Source organism: Ochotona curzoniae, unplaced genomic scaffold (assembly GCF_017591425.1).
Source record: "Ochotona curzoniae isolate NIBS_2020 unplaced genomic scaffold, NIBS_Ocur_1.0 contig_2321, whole genome shotgun sequence".
NCBI classification, from domain to species: Eukaryota; Metazoa; Chordata; class Mammalia; order Lagomorpha; family Ochotonidae; genus Ochotona; species Ochotona curzoniae.
The window spans coordinates 21,098,884-21,118,649 of NW_024465421.1; the positions used below are offsets into that span (position 1 = coordinate 21,098,884).

Sequence of the window (19,766 nt, forward strand, 5' to 3'; positions counted from 1 at the left end):
CACAAGTGGCAAGATTTTCCCACTGACAGCATTCTGTGGCCCTTGGAGTAAACAGGATTCTAGGATAGGAAAAGGGAAACAAAACCCAGGAGGAGAAACAAGTTTCCATTCTGCCAACCATCTCTGCCTAGCCAGCCCTGTACCCAGATCAGGATTCCGCAGCTCCACCTGAAGACACCAGCTCTCTTACAGTCACCTTTCCTGTGTCGTTTCTCCTCTGGGATGCCACAGGAAAATGTCTTACCTTAAGGTAAGCAGCCTTGAAGAGTAGCACGTCATGGGAGGGAGACGGTAGAGACGAGGGGCCCTCCTGGACTCAGCAGAAAACTTTGGTTTCTGTTCTCTAAAATTCTTCTATCACAAAGACAGTTGACAACTTAATCGAAAATATCCCATGCATGTGGAGTCATACATACAGATGCCATGGGGAAGGGGGAGACAGGACACACGGCCTGTTCCCCTTCAGAGCACGCAGCAGGCATCAAAACCCACCGGCCAAAGGGCTGCTGCCTCCCAGGCAGGTGGACTTATTATTTTGTCATCTCTGTCATCTCCCCTTACTTTATCAAATTACTGATTTTGCCAGAAGCATTTGGATTAAGTGGAGAGAGAGTGTGTGTATTCATGTACATGTGCATGCACACACACACAGGAGCAAGTGTCATCACGTCAGCTTGGGGGTGACAGGAGATGTAGAGTTTAGGCCTTGGAGGGACATGAGGATGACTCCTGCAGCTATGCTGCCTTTGCCTGCTCTGGGTGGCCCCATACCTCTGTGCTCAGGGTACCCCAGCATGTACCCTAACATCCCCAAGAACGCCCAGAGCTGCCTCCCCAATCCTCTTCAACACCCACCAGAGCTTCTAACGCTGTGACAATACCTAGAGAGGCAGGGAGGGTAAAAGAGCACGACAAAGGGGTCAGGAAGACCACAGAGGGCAAGGTGGTGGAAAAGGTGGAGGAGATCATCTTTGTTTTTAGCACTAGCATCCATCACAAACCAACTATGGCCAACTATTGGTCCGTTTCTGTATTAGCCATGTAAGGTCAAGGTTATAGCACAGCTTGGGAAGCCTTCAGAAACAGGCTATCTGGGAAGGTCTGACTCAGCAATATATGAAGATGCGCTGCAGCTAAAATTTGATAAATCAGAAAAAAAACCCACAGATATGCCTATGTATATCAGTTTTACAGTAAACATTGCTTTACGTCTTGGTTGAACTATTAAGAAATACACACAGCCACAATTTCCACATACTTTAAAATTCACTCTGCATGCATGAAGCAAAACATCTTTTCATTTCATTGTTCCTTGTTACCTTTTCCTTGATACACCCTTTATTTACTGCATTTACTGTAATGTATAATTAGGATAATGTAAATTTAAAGTGTTATCTCCAAAATAAAATATTGAGTGAAGAGCCAAAGTCCAAATAAAAAGAAATGTGTGTGCAGGTATGTGTGTGTGGACATGTGTGTATATGCTAGCATGAGCACGTGGGGCCATGTGGCAACAACACAGAAAGGAGCAGTCAGTACAGCGGTCACCAGCAAGACAGAGGCGATCGGACAGGTGAAGCAGAGCCAGCCTCGCCTCCACCAACCAAACCTTATCCTGGGTGCTCATCTACATTTCCCCCAGGATGGATGGGAATGAGGTTGTTCCAGTGGCATCAGCCCCCTGGTGACTCTCAGACACCAGTGCCAAGGCCACTGGGAAGAAACAGGTTCATGAGGTTCGACAAAGGTGTGAAGGAAAGAGACACGCGGCAACATCCCCAACCAGAGCAGGGCATAGCTTCTGAGCACTGAGACACGGGCGGAGCCTGTGGCAGTATACAAGCTTCACCTACGTGGAAATTGCATTTTGTCCAATGTACAATCAACAGCCATGCACGTAAGCCAGTGTGCAGACATGACTTGGACCACATCTTGGTCTACACACATAGCAATATGTGAGTTGAGGATTACCAAGTTTGAACTCAATGGACTGCTTCATTACGCTACTCAGAGGGAGCGGTTTAGCACACCCTAACATGATGCATGACGGTGGCCTTTTATTTAAAAGCAAATGCTGTTTTCAGTGGTTCTCCAATGCCTTCTGAACCAGCAGACAGATGACAGTAGAGAATCTCTGGTGGATGGAACAGTGACAGTACCACTGCAAAGAGAAACAACATTCCAAACTGCGATGGCCAAAGGAGCAGCAGGAACGTATTCCCCATCCACCCATCTGACCTCTCTGGCTCTGAGACATATGTGGCGCCATCTGATCCACATGGAGCTTTATCACAGAAATGTTCATGAACTCTTGTTATTGAAGAGAGACTGAGAGAACAGTACAATGGTCAAGAAAGAACACCCAAGGTTGCTTTTCCATACCAGGTGTGACCCAGAAGATAAACGGAGAGAAAATAAGCAAGCCTCCTCCCCCAAACCCAGCTCCAAGTCCCCAGGATAAAATCAGTGCCATCTGGGATAAAAATGAATATTCAAGACAAAGCACATGATACTCTCAGAAAGCCCAATAATATGTAACCTAAAAGTAGCATCATAGGTGTCACGTGTGTCATATGAAATAATCATCAACAAACAGAAACATGGAATAATACAAAATATAAATGAGTTGTTTCTATAAAAAGGTTATAATGAAGATAAAAACCAGCACCAGGTATTCTGTAAACTTAATTATGTTTGAACTCCTCAGCGAAACCATTAGAAATAAACAGACAGCAAGAAGGGACTATAACCAACACTTCTCAGCATGACTGTGTGTGAGCAATCATGGGCGAGCCGTTGCCCAGAGAGGCACGTCTTCAACATGTGGGCTGCGATCATTGAGTTCCTATTTGGTTCGAAACAAGAACAATGGAAAATATTGACTTACCTTTCTGTCCTCTATTTCGACGCAGGTATTGCAGTCAGCTTTGATATCCTGAGAGAAGGAGAAAAGAAAGCAAGAGAAAAAAAAAAAAGTCAGGCTCACATTCAGAGAACATTCCGTGGTGTCAATGAAATGCCCTTTAAAATAATAAAGGGCACACACTCCTAATGGTTCCTCCCCAAGCCATTACTCTTTACGGTGCGTTGGAGAGGGATACGCCAATGGTGGTTGCAGTGGACACATAAGGATGCTGTGAGGAAGCTTTCTGGCATGCAGATGTGGAGTGAAGGCAAAGTGATGAAACACAGACCAATCACAGCAAACAGAAGCTGGAGGTTTCCCCTTTGTTCACATTAGTGGAGAGTGTCCTGAATTGGACATTAGCACCCCTCCCATTCCAAATTTATGGATGTCAGATCTAACTTGCTCCAACATGAAATCATCACAGCCTATTTCTTATCCCTCCACCCTCCCAAACAAGTAACCAACCATCCATCCATCCACCCACCCACCCACCCAACCAACCAGCCATCCACTCACCTACCCACTCATGTACTCATCCATCTACCCATCTACCCCTACCCTACACACTCAACCGGCCATCAACCTGCCCAACTGCCCAATCAACCCTCCACCCATCCATGTATCCACCCTCAAACCACCTGCCCACAACACCCTCACACTCGCTCATCCATCAACAAACCCACTCACCTACACACCATTCTCCCACACACATTCACTTATCCACCCACCCACCCATCCATCTACCCCCCATCCCCACTTATTGTACAGATTTCTTTCTGCAATTTTTTTTCTTACTACTCTAGAATACAGAGGAGAAAAAAAAATGGCCATTCTAGATACAATTCACACACACAACCATGACCTTAATCATTCATTCAAAATTGTCAACAGAAAACCTCTAACTTTCTAATAAAATGAAAATCAATAGAATCTTAGATGATACAGTCTACTATCTGCCCAGTCTGGGGGTAAGCACTGAAGACTTAGCGCACAGTGAGCACAGAGTGTGTCCAAGTGGCTGACATTATATCAGTACAGACAATGAAAATCTGACATCTGGTAAACACTGAAGAGATGAAGTGGAAAAACAACGGGAATGTTGAGCATAAAGCAGTAAGATTTTAATTTCAAAAGAGAAGCCAGGAGATGGAGCCAAGCAAATGGGTAGGCAAGAGGGTCCCAGGTAATGCAGGCAGCACATTCAAAGTCTTGGGAGGCTCTCTGAGGCAAAACATCAAGTCAGAAAGGAGAATGGCAGGAGCTGAGGTCAGTGGGGGCAGGAACTGGCTTTTATCCGGTGAGGGCCCAGACTTTTTAAAAGAGTGGCACAAAGCACACAACATAACATGGCCTTTTCTACCTTCCGTTTTACATCCCAAGGTACACATTTGAGTGGAGTATGAGGGAAAGACAGAAGGCAAGGGCCTGGGCCCATGAGTGCAGCAGGAGGGAGCCGGGGTCAGCCAACAGCAACAGCAACAGCTCCCACACGGGTGAGCAATGCCTACGGAAAGCTTTGCTCCTCCACCATGTAGCAGCATGGCTTGCTCTGCTGATGTGGCCTCAGGACAGGGTGCTAACACCAGGAGGCCCTAACCGTGGGTGTGCGGTAAGTGGGTGCAGCAAATTCTAGGCCCACCAGAATCAGAGTGAAAGAAAGGGGCAATCTCGCAAGGTGACGACGACCCACAGAGCACGGCCTGGGCTGCATTCCTGACACCACTGTTTCAGCAGGAGGGCGGGACTATCCTTTGGTGCCGGACACTAGGTGTCATTCACATGTGTCTCCCAACATCCATCAGTCCAACCACTTGGGGATTTTTTTCTTTGTTTAACCCACTCAACACTGAGATGAGGGATTAGGTAATCCCCTCCGGTTCACACAAGGTTGGCATTTCAGTTCAGCAAGGGCCGATAGTGGCTCCCACCTCCCAGTCCTCCGGGTGCTTGGGCCATGCAGCTCACTGAGGTCACAGGCTCATGCTCATCCTTGCTGTGAGGATGCAGGACAGCTCACAGCCGAGCAGGGAGAGAAGCTGCGCACAGCTGTGGTTCTCCCAAGGGAAGCTCTCTGGCCAGCAGCACAGGCTAGAAACCTGTTGACAATGTGTGTTTTCCTGAGGGCCCTGGAAAACAGTACAGGGGTACCTAAAGCTGGCAGGGAGGAGGGCCGAGGCTCAATCGCCAGCAGGCTCCAAGGGGAACATCGCGCTGAGGACGCCCAGCTGCTGGCTGCTGTCCAAAGGGAACAGAAGCAACAACAGGAAGGGAATCCCGTGCCTCGGGATGCAGTGAGACCGGAGGACACCACAGCCCACGAGCGAACCCAGCTGCAGGGAGACAAACACCACTTCTGCACAAACCAGTCCCGAGACACAGAAAGAACCTCACTGCCGGTCACCAGTGGACAGGCTCGGCCGGCCCAAGGATGCACGGCTTCAGGCAGGTAGGAAGGGCTCGAGAGATCTGGATGCCTCGGCGGTGAGTCAAGGACAACGAGTTGTATTCTTGAAAATCATTAAGGGTAGATGGTAGTTAACCTCACAACAAGACGTGGTAGCCACGCGCGGTTACACAGCTCTACTTAGCCATTGCACAGTTAGTACAAAAGTGCTCCACGGTGAAGATATGCAACCGCTGTTGACTGGAACACACAGGAAAGGGAAGACGTGATTTTGAGCCGCAGGAAGTGCGGCGTGAGGGAGCAGCGAGCGGACAGCGAGTCCACGGCCGCTCGCGCTGAGCCAGCCTGCCGTGGGCTGCCCGCAGGCCTGGCACACACGGGGCTGGCCTGGGCTGGTCTTCACACTCACACCCGTCTCTCTTTGCTTAAGGCAGCGGTCGCACGGGCAGCTGGAAAGCGAGCCTCGCGGCGGCAGCTCGCACGGAACCACGCGCCGTGTGCGCTGGCGGTGGCCGCCGTGTCCCTCACGCGAAGCTCCGTGAGGCCAGGCCACAGGGCACGCCCGCCTGCGGCTGCCCCCCGCACCAGCCAAGGAAGGTCCGCCTGAGGACACAGAGGGAAGGTGGCGTCTAAAACCCACCTGGCCACACTGGCACGGGGACCCAGCCCTCCGGGGCTCCTGACAGAACAAAGGCTGTTGCTGCAGGCCGAGTTTACCTCAGTTTACCTCAGAGTTTACCTCAGAGACGCTACACTCCTGGCCACGCCTTCAAGTGAGCACTCCTGGCCACGCCTTCAAGTGGGCGGCACAACAATTACCCAGCCACTTCCTCATTGGTTCAGAGACCACCAATGGGGAACGTCTTCTCCACAGGGTCCCGCCCAGACAAGGCGGAGTCAGGGAACGCTTAAAAACCCCAAGATCCCACTGGAAATGTGTCTCTCTCAAGATGCTTCCCACCAGCTTTTCCCTTTCCTTCTTTTCCTGTTCACTTTGCAAATAAAACTTTGCAACTGATTCCCAGCTTTTTGTTTCTATATTACGCTGAGGAAGGAATCCACCGAGCTTTTCTGGGTACACGCAACAGGCTTCCCAGGTGACCGACAGGGCAGTGAGCGAGCACTCAGGGACACAGGGACACAGGGCGATCCACGGAGAAAAGCCATCTGGCAGAATCTGAGCCCTTGCCATTTCCCTGGGATTATTCCATTTATTGTTGGGATTCATTTACTGAGGCCACACTGGGGGTTTATTATTATTATTATTTAGGTGATGCTGCTGGTTTGTTACCCTGAGGATCCAAGTGGGAGTGCCACAGGGGGACTGTGTAGACTTCCAAAAGATATTGGACTCAAATTGGAAACATGGTGCTTAGGGCAGGCAGGGACCGACTGTGCCTGGGAAATGAGGGCAGCCATTCATGGTGAGCAGCTCCAGGGCCCCACCTGGGAAGCACACCTCTTCTCTACCAGTTTCTCCGTGTGGGAGTAAGGACAGTAAGTGAGGTGTACAGTCTGCCCGACAGGAGCCACTGTTGGAGGATCTCACCAAGTGGAGAACTGACTCTATTAACAGTAATCATAGCAGTCACAAATTTGAAACCATGCCTGCCTTTCAGCCAAATTCTTCAGTCTGTGTTCATTTGACTTAAAAAAACAAAACAAAAAACAAGATTCAGATAAGATCTTTGAGGGCAGAGGAACGGTGTAAAATGTCGGCCCTCAAGTATCTGATCCACTTTTTTTCATTCACTAACTCACCAGCAGTTGCAATACCACACAAGGACAGCAGATGGGAGCAAAGAACCACAAAACGATCACACAGACCAGGCAGCACCCACGTTCCATTCAGAGTCCACAAACTTCCTAGAAGACCACATTCTTATTGCGTGTAGGAATCTGTCTCACATAGCCGCGTGCTTTACTGCTAAGCCCCCGCTGACAGCAGGAATTGGAGAAGGCCTTCATTAGCATTATGTAAGAAAGATAAGTAGTGAGAGGAGTCAGATGGGATAGTAGGCAGTTAGGGTCTCTGGTCCCTGGTGAAGTTACCTTTTAAAACAAAAAGTCGTGTTTCTCCTGATTTCTTACCATGCTGAGAGCACATTCTCCCTTTAAGGGAGAACCAAAGGACAGAACCATTGGGGCAGGTGCGTTTCGCAAGGCACAGGCACTAGCCAAGCCCTGCTCAGTTTCCAGTTGTATCACTATAACAGATTGTGTCCCCACCCTTCTAATGGCTCTTTTGTTTTCTCCTAAACAGGCTGGATAGGATTACAGTTCTGGCCTCCTGATGAGTCCTGTTCCATTCTCAGCTTGCTTCCTGAATTGTGCTGGATATGCTACTTGGACCAAACTTCTTCCTTAGGGAACCCCCACCTCCCCACGTCCCCAGCCCCCCACTCTAGGGCCTGCCTAGACTAGAGGTTTGTAACTTGGACCACGCCCACACCTAGCTGTTGTGGGCAACTGGGGAATGTACAGCACAAGGGAAACCTCGCCCTTTGAGATAAACATATGAATCAGAGAAACTTCATATATTTGTCCTTCAAACCCTGTATTGATTTGAAAGGAGGAACCATGGAGACAGAAGGCAAAAGAGAGTGAGGGAGAGATTTTCCATCTGCTAATTCACTCCCCAAACAGCTGCAACAGCTAAGTCTGGCCAAAGGCAGGAGCCTGGAACTCCACCCTGATCTCCCATGTGCGTGGGGGGACCCACCATGTGCGTGAGGGGACCCACCATGTGCTGGGGGGACCCACCATGTGCGTGGGGGACCCACCATGTGCGTGGGGGCACCCACCATGTGCGTGGGGGCACCCACCATGTGCGTGGGGGGACCCACCATGTGCGTGGGGGCACCCAAGCACTTGGGTGTCTTCCACTGCTTTCCCAGGCGCATCAGCAGGGAGCCGGACTGGAAACAGAACAGCATGACTCAGATTGTTGCTCTGAAATGGGATTCAAGCGCCACGGTCACCCACAACACTAGCCCAAGTACGGAGGATTGCAAGCAAGCTTTGTTCTGCGGAAGGAATTGAGAAGGGCAGTAGCACAGGGTAACACAAACAGCCAGAGACCACAAAGCAACCAACATTCAAGGAAGCTTCCGGGCAAAACCATTTTCTCTCTGCTTTCATGTTTTTATTTTTCTAGCCTAAGAATTCTGCTATTAGTTTGCACACGGCAACCACACTGGAGAGTCAAAACAGCTTCAAGAGACAATCTAGAAAGATTTCACCACAGCCCCGTTATCAGGGGACACAAAGCTGCCCAGCAGCTCGGAATGTGGCAGCTGCGACAGCAAGGCCGAGAGCCCCTGGCAGGGCAGGTAGGTGCCCAGGCCACCCAGGTGAGCCGAGGCCGGGGGCTGTTTGTAAATAGCAAGTTGCATCTGCAGCATCCCAGCAGGAGCTTAATGAGCACGCTTTTAATTAACTGCACGAGTAATTACCCATATTAGATGTAAATCGCGCTTTTTTTTTTTTTTGCATGAGGTGAATAACTTCAGTTCGGCTTCAGAAAGACTTTTCACCAAGACTTTCAAAGAGTTGGGGTTTAGGGGGAAAAAAATCCGAAAGGCAAAAACTGGCCAGGCCAGGAAGCCCCGGCTATGTCCCTCGCCTGAGCTGTCCATCAGGCCCCAGCACCTGCTTGAGTCAAAGTACTCTAGTGTAGTTTCCGAGGGGAAGATTCTGTTTCCTTGGTGATTCTTGGTTCTTGGATGACCCCCAGCAGGTGCATGGAGTGACTGGTGGAAGCCGGAACAAGTCCCCAAGGGGGCCATGCAGTGTGTGCCTTGGACCTGCTCTGAAGAACAAACGAACTCGCAAGAAGGGTGACACGTGGAGCAGGGCTCCAGCCGGGACGACATGGATGGATGTCTGCATCAACAGCCCCGGGACAGAATGGCATAGCTCCCTGGGATTTATAAACCACCAGAGGTCGGGCGGGAGTGAAGGTGAAACTGGCAGTGGCTTCCAGCTGCGTGGAGAACACCCCGGTGGCGGAGTGGCCAGGAGTGTGAGCTGGGTGCCTGAACCTCCCACAGGACAGGGCTTGTAAACACAAATTAAACGCATGGTCATTTCTGGGGCAGGGGAAAGAGGGCAGGCAGGCACCCTCGTTACAGGATCCAGGTTTACTGCCTTCCAGCTCAGTGGATGAAGCAAGGCTGGCGAACGTGGAAACAGCCAGGCGAGAGCCCGCCAACAAGCCGCAGCTCACACACTGGTCCCTCCCTTTGCTTTCAACAGTAGTGGCTGCCATCACAGCAGGTCTGGAGCCTCCTTTGCCATGTGACCTTGTGTGGGTGATGATGCTTGTTGGGGCTGTTTGCCTCAAGAATGGGGCGATGCTTTGGCTGAGACGCCTACAGGGCGGAGCATGGCTCGAGATGAGCTGAATGGGGAGCAACGGCTGGAACTTGAAGCTTCCGTGGAAGCCCTTTGACGACTTTCTCGAGAGCCGCAGCGTCTGTCTGTCCAGGGCCTTGTGTACCTCAGCCTCCCTCTAGACAGCTCCATTTCACACTGTCCGCCAGAATGCTCACACCGCCTGGCTGGTGTGCTCTTTGTAAATAACACAGCGACCTCTTGAGGAAATGTGGAACCATGGCCATTTGAAGTAACCCATGCCGATGGTTGAAGCAGAATATTTCATCTCCTCCACATGCGTATCAAAATGCATTTTTACAAAACCCCTGCTCTCTAGTCTACATTGCTTTAAATCCTGACTCTTTCTCAACAGGCCTGATAGACACAAGGTGACTTATGTGTCTCAGCCCCCATGTTTCAAAAATCTGGGGGCACAGTCCTGGCACTATTGGGTAGATGCCAGGATTGACATAAAATTGGTAAAATTCCAGCATGTGGTTGGTACATTATTACATATATGACTTTTGAATTCATATTTTATATTGATAATTATCAGTCTCCTCAATAGAAGATATTTCTAAAACAGACTCTGAGTTTTCTGCCACTTCTGTCAATTATATGCACCCCTGGTAGGGACGGGAGACAGTTTCTAGAAGGGCAAATCAGCTAGCAGTCAATGTTCATGGACAGCCTCTCAACACCCACAAAGCCTTGCTTACGAAGATTGGAATGCGACAAGGACGCAGCCACAGATTCATTTAATTAAATGCTTCGTTTTCATCTTGGATTCAAGGCCTCTGGAGCACCATCTATACCCATCAGAGGAACAGCTGAAGATTAAAAACCTGGTGCAAACCATGTCTGAAATCGGCATCTTGAACTTCCAAAAAAGCACACAGACAAGCATTGGTGGCTTCCAGCAGCATCGCCTGGCTAGCTGACAGGGTTTGGTCGGTTGCTGGGAGGTGCCTGAGCCCCCCGAGACTGAACTCACCTGTGGCTGTGCTGCTAGCCACAGCTCCCTAGGAAGCAGTGTTTTCTGCCCTGATGACCTTGGTTGGGCATTTTACTTTCTGGTACAAAATGAGTAGAATCCCTTTCCTTACAGTGAGGAAACCAACTGGATGCTCTGAATAAAAATCTCACTACCTTCCACCTTGAAAAACAGAAATTATTTGTCAAGAACAGCCACTAACAGCAGCTCCTGCTCCTAAGAAATGCAGACAGACCACTTTTGATTCTCTCAACTTTGCAACAGGTGCTAAGAAGCCACATACATGGAATATTCTGAACCAGAAATACAAGCAGTGAGCTTGAGTCATAACCAACCTGTGTGAACAGACCTCTGCTCATCAGAACACACAGAAAATAATATTTTTAAGGTTTGATTTCCCCTGAAATAATCCTCCATTTGATCACTGGAACTGGAAGGCAGTATGCCAGAAACAAATGTTTGCACTGTTCTAATACACAGATAATCTAAAGGCACAGGCCCCCAGCTCCCAAACCCTAAAGTAACAAGGAAAAAATGAATCTGAGAAATGACTTCAATTTTCCATAAAATTGAAACAAAGAAAAAAATTGAATGTATATGTTATTTCCTATGCCATACGATTTATTAATAATCTTCTTGCAAAATACTCATTTCAATTCTTATGCGAATCGAGGAAAACTGTAACTTAAAATAGACAGTTTGAGATAATTACATTTCTCTGCTATCTTACCCTCTTTCCCACATGTCATGTTTACTTGTACAACCTGTCATTTGGTTTTTATATGCAAAAGGGAATTAAGAATATTCTCATTAAAGTTTTGATTACTTTCTCTTTTGCACTGTCAGGCTTACACAATTCACAGGACACAGATGTTGTACTAGAGAGAAAGAGAAAAACAAAAATCCAGGCTCCCCCAAAGGGTGTCTGGTGCCTGTTCATCCCGAGGACACAGTGAGAACGCCTATGTTGACGATTCCAAACCACAAAAACTGATATAATACATGAGACATAGAGTTAAGACGGGGCGGACGCCCAGATGAGAACTCCCGTGTACATCCAGGATGTCTGCACTGCCCCCAGCCTGGGCTGGACTGAAGCCAGAAGACTGGCTCTCAAGCCCCACGCACACCAGGGACCCGAATGCTTGAGTTACCGGCCGGTGCTTCTCCGGAGACCTGTGATCAGGAAACTGGAGCCAGCAGCACACAGCTGGGACCCAAGCCTAGGGATCCTGGCACGGGATGCAGCCACCCCAACTGACAACCCATTCACTATGCTCAACACCTGCCCTGGAGAGCAACTCTGTCATTTTTACCATTCTGGGTGAAATTCCTATAGGTCATATTTCACAGTGACATTTCTCTAAGTATAGGTGGTTGCTGTCAGGGGTGTTACAACGAGGACATGTAAGATGCTGTTTAGGTATCCTGCACAAGACCCAGATATGCTAGGTTTGGGAAATATTTAGCCATCTTGTAACATTCTCTGGGCACCCATTTGTGGCTGGCTGTACTCCCTGTTGCGATTTGAGTCCTGATTCATGAATTCAGTCCTGTTTCAGGAATTCTGTTTAAAGAGTCACCTATTTGAGAGACAAAGAGAAACCAAGACAGGCAGACAGATCCTCCACCTATTGGTTTACTCCCAAATGGCTGTCATAGCTGAGAACAAAGCCAAGCGCCCCATCCAGGCATCTGCATGTGTAGCTGGGACCCATGTGCTTTCCCAGGAACATCAGAGGGGAGCTAGTCTGGAAGTAGAGTAGCCAAGACTTGAACTGGATCCTGATAGGGGATGCTGGTGTCACAACTGGCAGCCCAAAATCACAACCCCGGCCTAAAATCACAACCCCGGCCCTCAGACTTTGAAAGCAAAATACCCATTGTGTCCTTTTGTCTGTTTCATGATTTCTAGATGTATGAATGTCAAGTGATGAAATATGTTTAGCAGACTGCATATGTTCATTGGCTCTGCTGAGTCACTCTACAAAGTATGCATATTTCAAAACATGACATTTTACATGATAAATACATACTTTTTCTCATCTTTTAATTAAAGAAATAAATTAAGCTGAATAAAACAAATCCACCTGATTTCTGGGATATCAGAGAATTAATAACTTTTCTACAGTGTTATATGTGTTTACATGAACCTGACTAGTGACTTCAACAAACGAGTCAACTGGCTAACCCCCCAATGGTCACACTGGGCAGGTAGTGCCCTTTTGGTGTCATGAATAAGCAAAAGTAACTGTGATCAGTGGCCAGCATTGTGGCAGAGTTGGTTAAGCTGTCGGAACTTGAGCGGTGGTTCAAGTTCCGACTGCTCCATTTCTGACCCAGTTCCCTGCCAATGCATCTGGAAAAACAGTTGCCCAAGGGCATGGACCACAGCCACCCACATGGGAAACTCAGATGGAGTTGAAGGCTCCTGGCTGTGGCCCGGCTTCCCTCGCCATTCTGGCTATTTGGAGAGTGAATCAGGATGGAAGGGTGTGTATGTGTGTGTCCCATCACTCTGTAATTGACTTTCAAATAAAAATAAATCTTTTAAAAAATTTGCTGAGGACTCAGTGCAGTAGCCTACAGGCAGAAGTCCGCCTTACATGCACCGGGATCCCATACAGGCACCAGTTTGTGTCCTAGCTGCTCCACTTCCCATCCAACTCCCTGCCTATAGCCTAGGAAGGCAGCCAAGGATGGCCCAAAGCCTTAGGACCCTGCATCTGCGTGGGAGACTCAGAAGAGGCTCTGGGCTCCTGGCTTCGGATCATCTCAGTTCCAGCTGTCGCAGACACTTGGGGAGTGAACCAGCAGATGGAAGATGTTTCTGTACCTCCTTTTCTCTGTAAATCTGCCTTTCCAATAAAAGCAATAAATAAGTCTTTTAAAAACAACAACTGAAATGTGGAAGAATCCTGAGACTACTACAACTTACTGAAATTACAGAGTCTCACTCCTTCCCAGTCTCGCCCACTTCACTGACTCACATCTGTCCGTGTTTCTCTTGGATGCCACGCCCCAGCTGAGTCCTTCAGTCTGAGGTCCTTGTCCATGCTCCTGGGTTGGCTCTGTGCTCCCCTCCTCTCCAGACTGCCTCTCACCTCCCCGAGACTGCCTCTCACCTCCCCCAGACTGCCTCTCACCTCCCCCAGACTGCCTCTCACCTCCCCCAGACTGCCTCTCACCTCTCCAGATTGCCTCTCACCTCTCTAGATTGCCTCTCACCTCTCCCAGACTGCCTCTCACCTCTCCCCTGCTCTGCCGTCTACACTGATGCCCTCTCCGGTACCCTGTCTTCCATGGCTGCTGCAGAAATGGAGCCTTTGCCCTTGTAAGAGCACATCTGTTGCCCAAATGCAAACTCCACAGCCGGAACATGTGGCCTGCTTCTAACCTGACCATCCTGGGTGATGAAGGTCCAACAGTAAGCACAGACTCGTCCCGTGGTACCTACTCCAGGACCTGTGCAGACACCCAACTCCACAGACCCTCAATGCCCTTACCCAGGATGGTACAGTATTTACATGCCACCAACCAGCATCTACTAGCTTTGCCCACCATGCCAGGTCTTTACTCATCACTACAGATCATTATATATTCTCTGCATATATGTGTTTATAAGGCAGATCACTTAAATTAAATATGTACCTAAAGGGGTTTACATGGAATTTAACTTTTTCATTTCCTTTATAAAAATTTCATGTACTTGTTTTCATTTTATCTGAATGGTAGAGAGACAAAGAAAGCTGGTTCCAACCCCCAAATGCTGCAACAGGTGGAGCCAGGCCACACTGAAGCCAGGACCCGGGAACTCTGTCCAGGTCTCACTCACAGAAAAGGCAAAGACCCCATACTTGAGGCAGCATCTACTGTCTGCCATGGTGCTCATGAGCAGAAACCTGGATCAGAAGCAAAGGTGGGATTGGAAACCCTAGAATTCTGACATGAAGATATCTATGTCCCAAGCAGCATACTCACCATTGGGCCAGATGCCCTGGTCAGGAGCCTGAATTTCAGATTTCCCAACACGTACGAGCTGATTAGAGTCCTTACTAACCAGCCAGAGGCCAAACTACAGGGTCTGCGGATTTGGAAATGTGCGTGCTGTCTTCCTATCTGCTTCTTTAGGAAACTCTCTCAGGTCTTCCAGCCACCCTCATTAGCTGTGGACACTAATGCTCTCTTGACTCTCCCCTCCAATGTCAGCTCAAGAGCGCTCATAAGCTTCATCTGTGAAATGGGTACAGCCATCAAAACCTCACCCCAAGGACTGGAAAACAATACATCAGGGAGAGACCAGCCAAGTTCCAGGGAAACATACAAGGTTATTCCTCAACACCTCTCTCTTTCCCTCTCTCTCTCTGACCTCTTCCAGGACCCTGAAAAACCCTGGGAGGCTTATAAGTTCCCATCAGCTTCCTGTCTGTGAGCTCCAATGGGCTCACTGTTTTGTATAAGGTTAATAGGCTTTAGCAAGAAAAATCAGCTCCCCTAATAACAAATCTAATGCAAAGAACAGCCAGTGTTGATCAAGTTAGCCTAAGTCACTTGCAGGTCACAGACCTCTTGACCAAGTCTGGGGTGGGGAGGGGGAGCAGCCTTGCAGGCACCTCAGCTCCACGGGAGCATTGCTGGGTCCTACCACAGTAACAGCTCAGCAACATAGCCATGCTCGGGCTGCCCGCACACCTCGGAAGACTCATTTGTGTTCACCTGAAACCCCTCAGCTGTGGCCAGAGATGCACATCCCTTGTCCTTCTCAGATGGAGTTAGGCTCTGCATGGAAAACACTGCCGGGCACACAGGCAGGTAAATGCTGTCACCTTATCCCAACGCCTGTGGGAGCACCGCCTTTGCCAAGTCGCCACACCATCTCCACACCGTGGGTGAGCTCCTGCTCCGTGCAGTTCAGATCCTGTTTTAAAACCACTCTAGTTGTAATAACTCTGAAGGTCTCCAGCCCTCCTGGTGTCTGGTGGGTTTGGGCTTCCAGTGGCACACATGGACCTCTGACTCTCGGGAACACGCCTCACCTGCTCCAAACTTTCAGAGCCGTAAGGTGACTGTGCCCAGACACACCATGCACACGCGGCAAATTAGGCACACACTGCATCTCCTTAGGAACATGAATCAAGCTGTGGAACGTCTCCATGTAAACTCTCCATGGTGTCCTAACTCCTTCAGAACACGACCCAGACCCTAAATCCGCCTCATCTCCTGCTCACTCCGCTTTTGCCATAAGTCGTTGCTTGCAGCTCTGCACATCTGGCAAGTTCTAACCGAAATCTCAGGGAGTTGCCACGCATTTGCTGCTCCCAGCCCTGCCAAGCTGAGCTGTGGTTGGGGCACACCCTCACCCACACCTCATCCCAATCCCAGATGTGGACAGAGATGCTCTGCTGTGGTTCGCTGTCTCCGCATGCACTAGATTCTTTGTTTCACAAAGGGAGACCTTGTGCTTGTGTTTTCCAGGCTAACTGCTCACCGCCATAACCGGGCCACCCTCAGCACTTGTGGGCACTCTGGCTCAGGGGAATGGGTGCAGCAGCTTGGAGAACATGAACTCAGAGCCTGCGCTTGACTCATCTCTGCAACAGCATCTCTTCTGGGTCACCCGCCTCTCAAAACATGCTTCACAATAGCGAGGGCTTCAGCTAACTACCATGCCAGCTTCTTGATAGTATCCCACCTTTCATTGTCCTAAATACGCATTTCCCTCTCACACACTCACACCTTTTTGCCTTGATTCTGTTTGTCACTTTACTTTTCCTTATCTTCCTTTTTGCCTACCACTTAACCTCCACATCTTTCTCAGATTCACAATTCCCAAAGCTCTATTTCAATTACACTGATTTTGACCTTCTAAATTGTCTGTCTGCCTTTGCACGTTAGTGTTCCTTCTCTTTCTTCAGCCTTCTGCTTTCGTCCACATTAAATGTCTTGTCTGGTTTATTTCTGGCTGGGTTGACAACAAACTAGACAAGGTCCAGCGCAGACCCCTTTCTCCAGCAATACAAGCACACCATAGGGCTTATTTCAACATTTCTCCATGGTGCTGAACACAAAGAACGCATGGGAGCTGCGCTGTAGCACCTGGGATACTGAAGTCCCGTGCCCCACGACAAAGTCCACTTTCCTCACACCTGCCACTAACACGTCAAGAGATGCAGCAGATTTTAACTCAGACATCTTCCCTACAGCATTTTCACCTAAGTCCCCACTCAGCCATTGTGGAATATCAACTTCACTAGGAAAAAGCAAATCTCCAGCCAGGATGCTTGGGATGGGATTGCTCTGAATCCGCTGATCGTGCAGTCAAATGAGGTCGCTGATGCCTGTCAGTCACAGTACCTGAATGGGGGCTGGTGTTGTGGTGCAGAGGATTAAGCTTCTGCCCCCAGAACAGCATCCCACAGGACAGCCAGGTGATGTCCCAGCTGCTCCACTTCCAATCCAGCTAGCTCTCTGTTGATTTGTCTAGGAAAGCAGTAGAAGAGGGCTCAAAGGCTTGAGTCCCTGCACCCACATAGGAGACCCACGGGGAGTTCCAGGCTCCCAGCTTCAGTCTGGCCCGTTTCTGGCCACCACTGCCATTTGGGGGTTAACTAGAAGATGCAAGAACTACTTGTGTCTATCTGTCCTTAGAACTCTGTATTTCAAATAAATAAACTTTTTAAATCTTGCTTAAAAAAAAAAACCAACTTTGGAGCAGTCAGATTAGTCGAAACTTAGTTTTCGTAGCTGTAAAGCACAGAACCAACAATAACTTGCCTCCTAGGGCAGCCGCAGGGTGGAAGAAGGTTGCACACGAGAGGTATGGAACCATGTGGTATCATCAGCTTCTACTGTCACGGCTTCCTGGTCCTCCCAATATTGGTCCCTCAATGCATCACAGCACCTGCTCCAGGCAGCGGCACCTCGTCCCCCTGCTGCTCCTCTCGGTCCTTCCCTGGTGTGGTGGACAAGAAATTGGCAGGAGCAGAAGAATGAAGAGGCACCCCCCACATCCCTCTCTGTCATAGACAGGGGAACCGAGACTGAATAATGTATTCAAGGAGTTTCTTAATTAACTGGGTGAAGGTGACGTGGCAGTCGTTGAATAAAATAATGAGATGTCAGCTCAGACACTCTGACCAAGCAGGGACTTGAAAACCCTCTTCCTGTCAGAAGAAACCACAGGATCTCGGGGCAATGACATAAGGGGTTTAATCTTTTCCATTTTTGTCCTTTCTGAAAGCCATGGTCTTTCAAAAAAAAAAAAAAACTGAAATAAGGCCAAATGTAAAATTAGCATTATGTAGCACGGGTCATTAAAATGAGTTACCCCAGCTCCTTTATAACATTAAGCCAGTACTAAAATGAGAAGAGTAAAAATAAAAATAATAAAATAAAAGGTCCGGTTGAGAGGCTCTTAAATGAAGAGATGGCTGCTAATAGCCAGGCTACAGCCGAAGGATTAATTAAGGTGGAAATAAATGTGGTTCGAAGGGAAAGGCTATTTGCGGGGTCCACTGAAATGTCAGGCGGCTGACCGCAAGGCTCACCTGCTGTTAATTAAAGCTGGGTCCTCGCCTCCAGCCAGGGCGCTGGAAGTGGCCCTCTCAGGGCTCCTTTGGAGTAGGGCCAGACACCACCCTCATCACCGCCACTCATTCTGTCAAGTAACGTTGACATGCGTCTGTTTGTTTCAGGGTCAAATGAGGCAAGTGTCACTCATCTTTAAAAAAAAAAGATGTATGCAGTGGATCCCAACTTAAGCACTGGTGACATCAATAAGACTGAAGGCTGGTACTGCCAGGGAAAAAGTTGTGAAACACCCTCAGTGCGATGAGTTAGCACTGCTTCTCTCCATTGGCCTGCGGAATTCTGGTGTTCCACGTGGGCAGCCGCACGCATGTGCACGCTCCACATGCCCATTCTTTGGGAAGAGGATGCTGACTGCATCATGCTACCCTCCTCTGCCTCTAATGGGCAAACACAGGGAGTGCTTCCACCGTGATTACACATGCCACCTGTACCAGGAAGGCCCTGTGTGAAATTTACACACACGCATGGATTCGTAGATCCACAAGCAAGCCCAACTCATCTACATACTCCTACTTTTAATACGCCGATTCTTTTTCCAATGCATACGAAAGTCACACTGCATGCTAGGGGAGTAACAATTCCCTTTCTTCACAGACGTAGAAGTAACACAACGTACTCAGTTGTCAAAACTCATCCAAGGGTTCCCTTAAGGTTTGCTCATTTTCACATAAATAAATTTTTTTCTCAAAAATAAGGAGCATGGACCTTCATCTGAGACCTACATACATCCTGCTGAAAGGCAAAAGGCGTAGATGCAAGTCATTAAGAAATACAAGAAAACCACACGCTGGAATGATGGACAACACCGGGACAGACATGTGACACGACATACATGAGACAAGTGCTAACAGTGGCATCTCAATAGCGGAACGGCAGATACGGATGGCTTTGTCAACTCCTCCCTATGTGAGAACAGCAAATGAGGGGGTGAAAATATATGTCTAAAATCACAACAAAATGGCCATCGACGCACCATGGAAACTAAAACGAACCTAAACACACATCCTGCTGGTGGCATACACTCCCGTTTTAGCAGAGAACTTGGGTTTTCCAGTCCATGAACTCCACAAGAGAAAGCTGCAAGCCACGTTCTTTTGAGAAAGTCGTGAGCAGCGCCTTGGCTGTCTAAGTACGGCACCCCTAAGATTCTGTCCTTCAGAGAGGACACCAGAGTGGCGGGCCTGGGAGCAGAGAGCAGAAGGGAGAAAGACAACGAACCGGCACGCCCTTAGACATCCACGCTCCATGATCTGCAGCTACCCTTAGGGACACCCTAGGACACGGCTACGTTGCAGCAAACATCACATGGTTCCTGCCAGTGACACATCTGGGGCGATGCTGAGGACAGACCTGCAGTTTCCCACTGCAGAGACCAACTCCACTAGGACATGAGGAAATGCCTCTTCCACCTCCTCCCCTTTCACTGAGACACACTGGCCAAAGGTTCCCCTGGGCCTCACTTTGTCTTCCACCAGCTTCTCTCCCCTCCACTC

At 48.9% G+C, this 19,766-nt stretch overlaps 1 protein-coding gene across 4 annotated transcripts in view; it reads right to left on the reverse strand.

The window, feature by feature from the left end:
* Positions 1–19,766, reverse strand: part of RBFOX1 (RNA binding fox-1 homolog 1) — a 1,044,467-nt gene that overhangs the window by 781,487 nt on the left and 243,214 nt on the right. For all 4 annotated transcript variants that reach the window (XM_040973377.1, XM_040973373.1, XM_040973376.1 and 1 more), the window contains exon 2: positions 2,888–2,935. Coding sequence is in view for 1 of the 4 variants with exons in the window: in XM_040973375.1 (XP_040829309.1) it covers positions 2,888–2,935 (48 nt within the window). In the remaining 3 variants the exon portion in view is untranslated. The remainder of the gene's footprint in view (positions 1–2,887; positions 2,936–19,766) is intronic.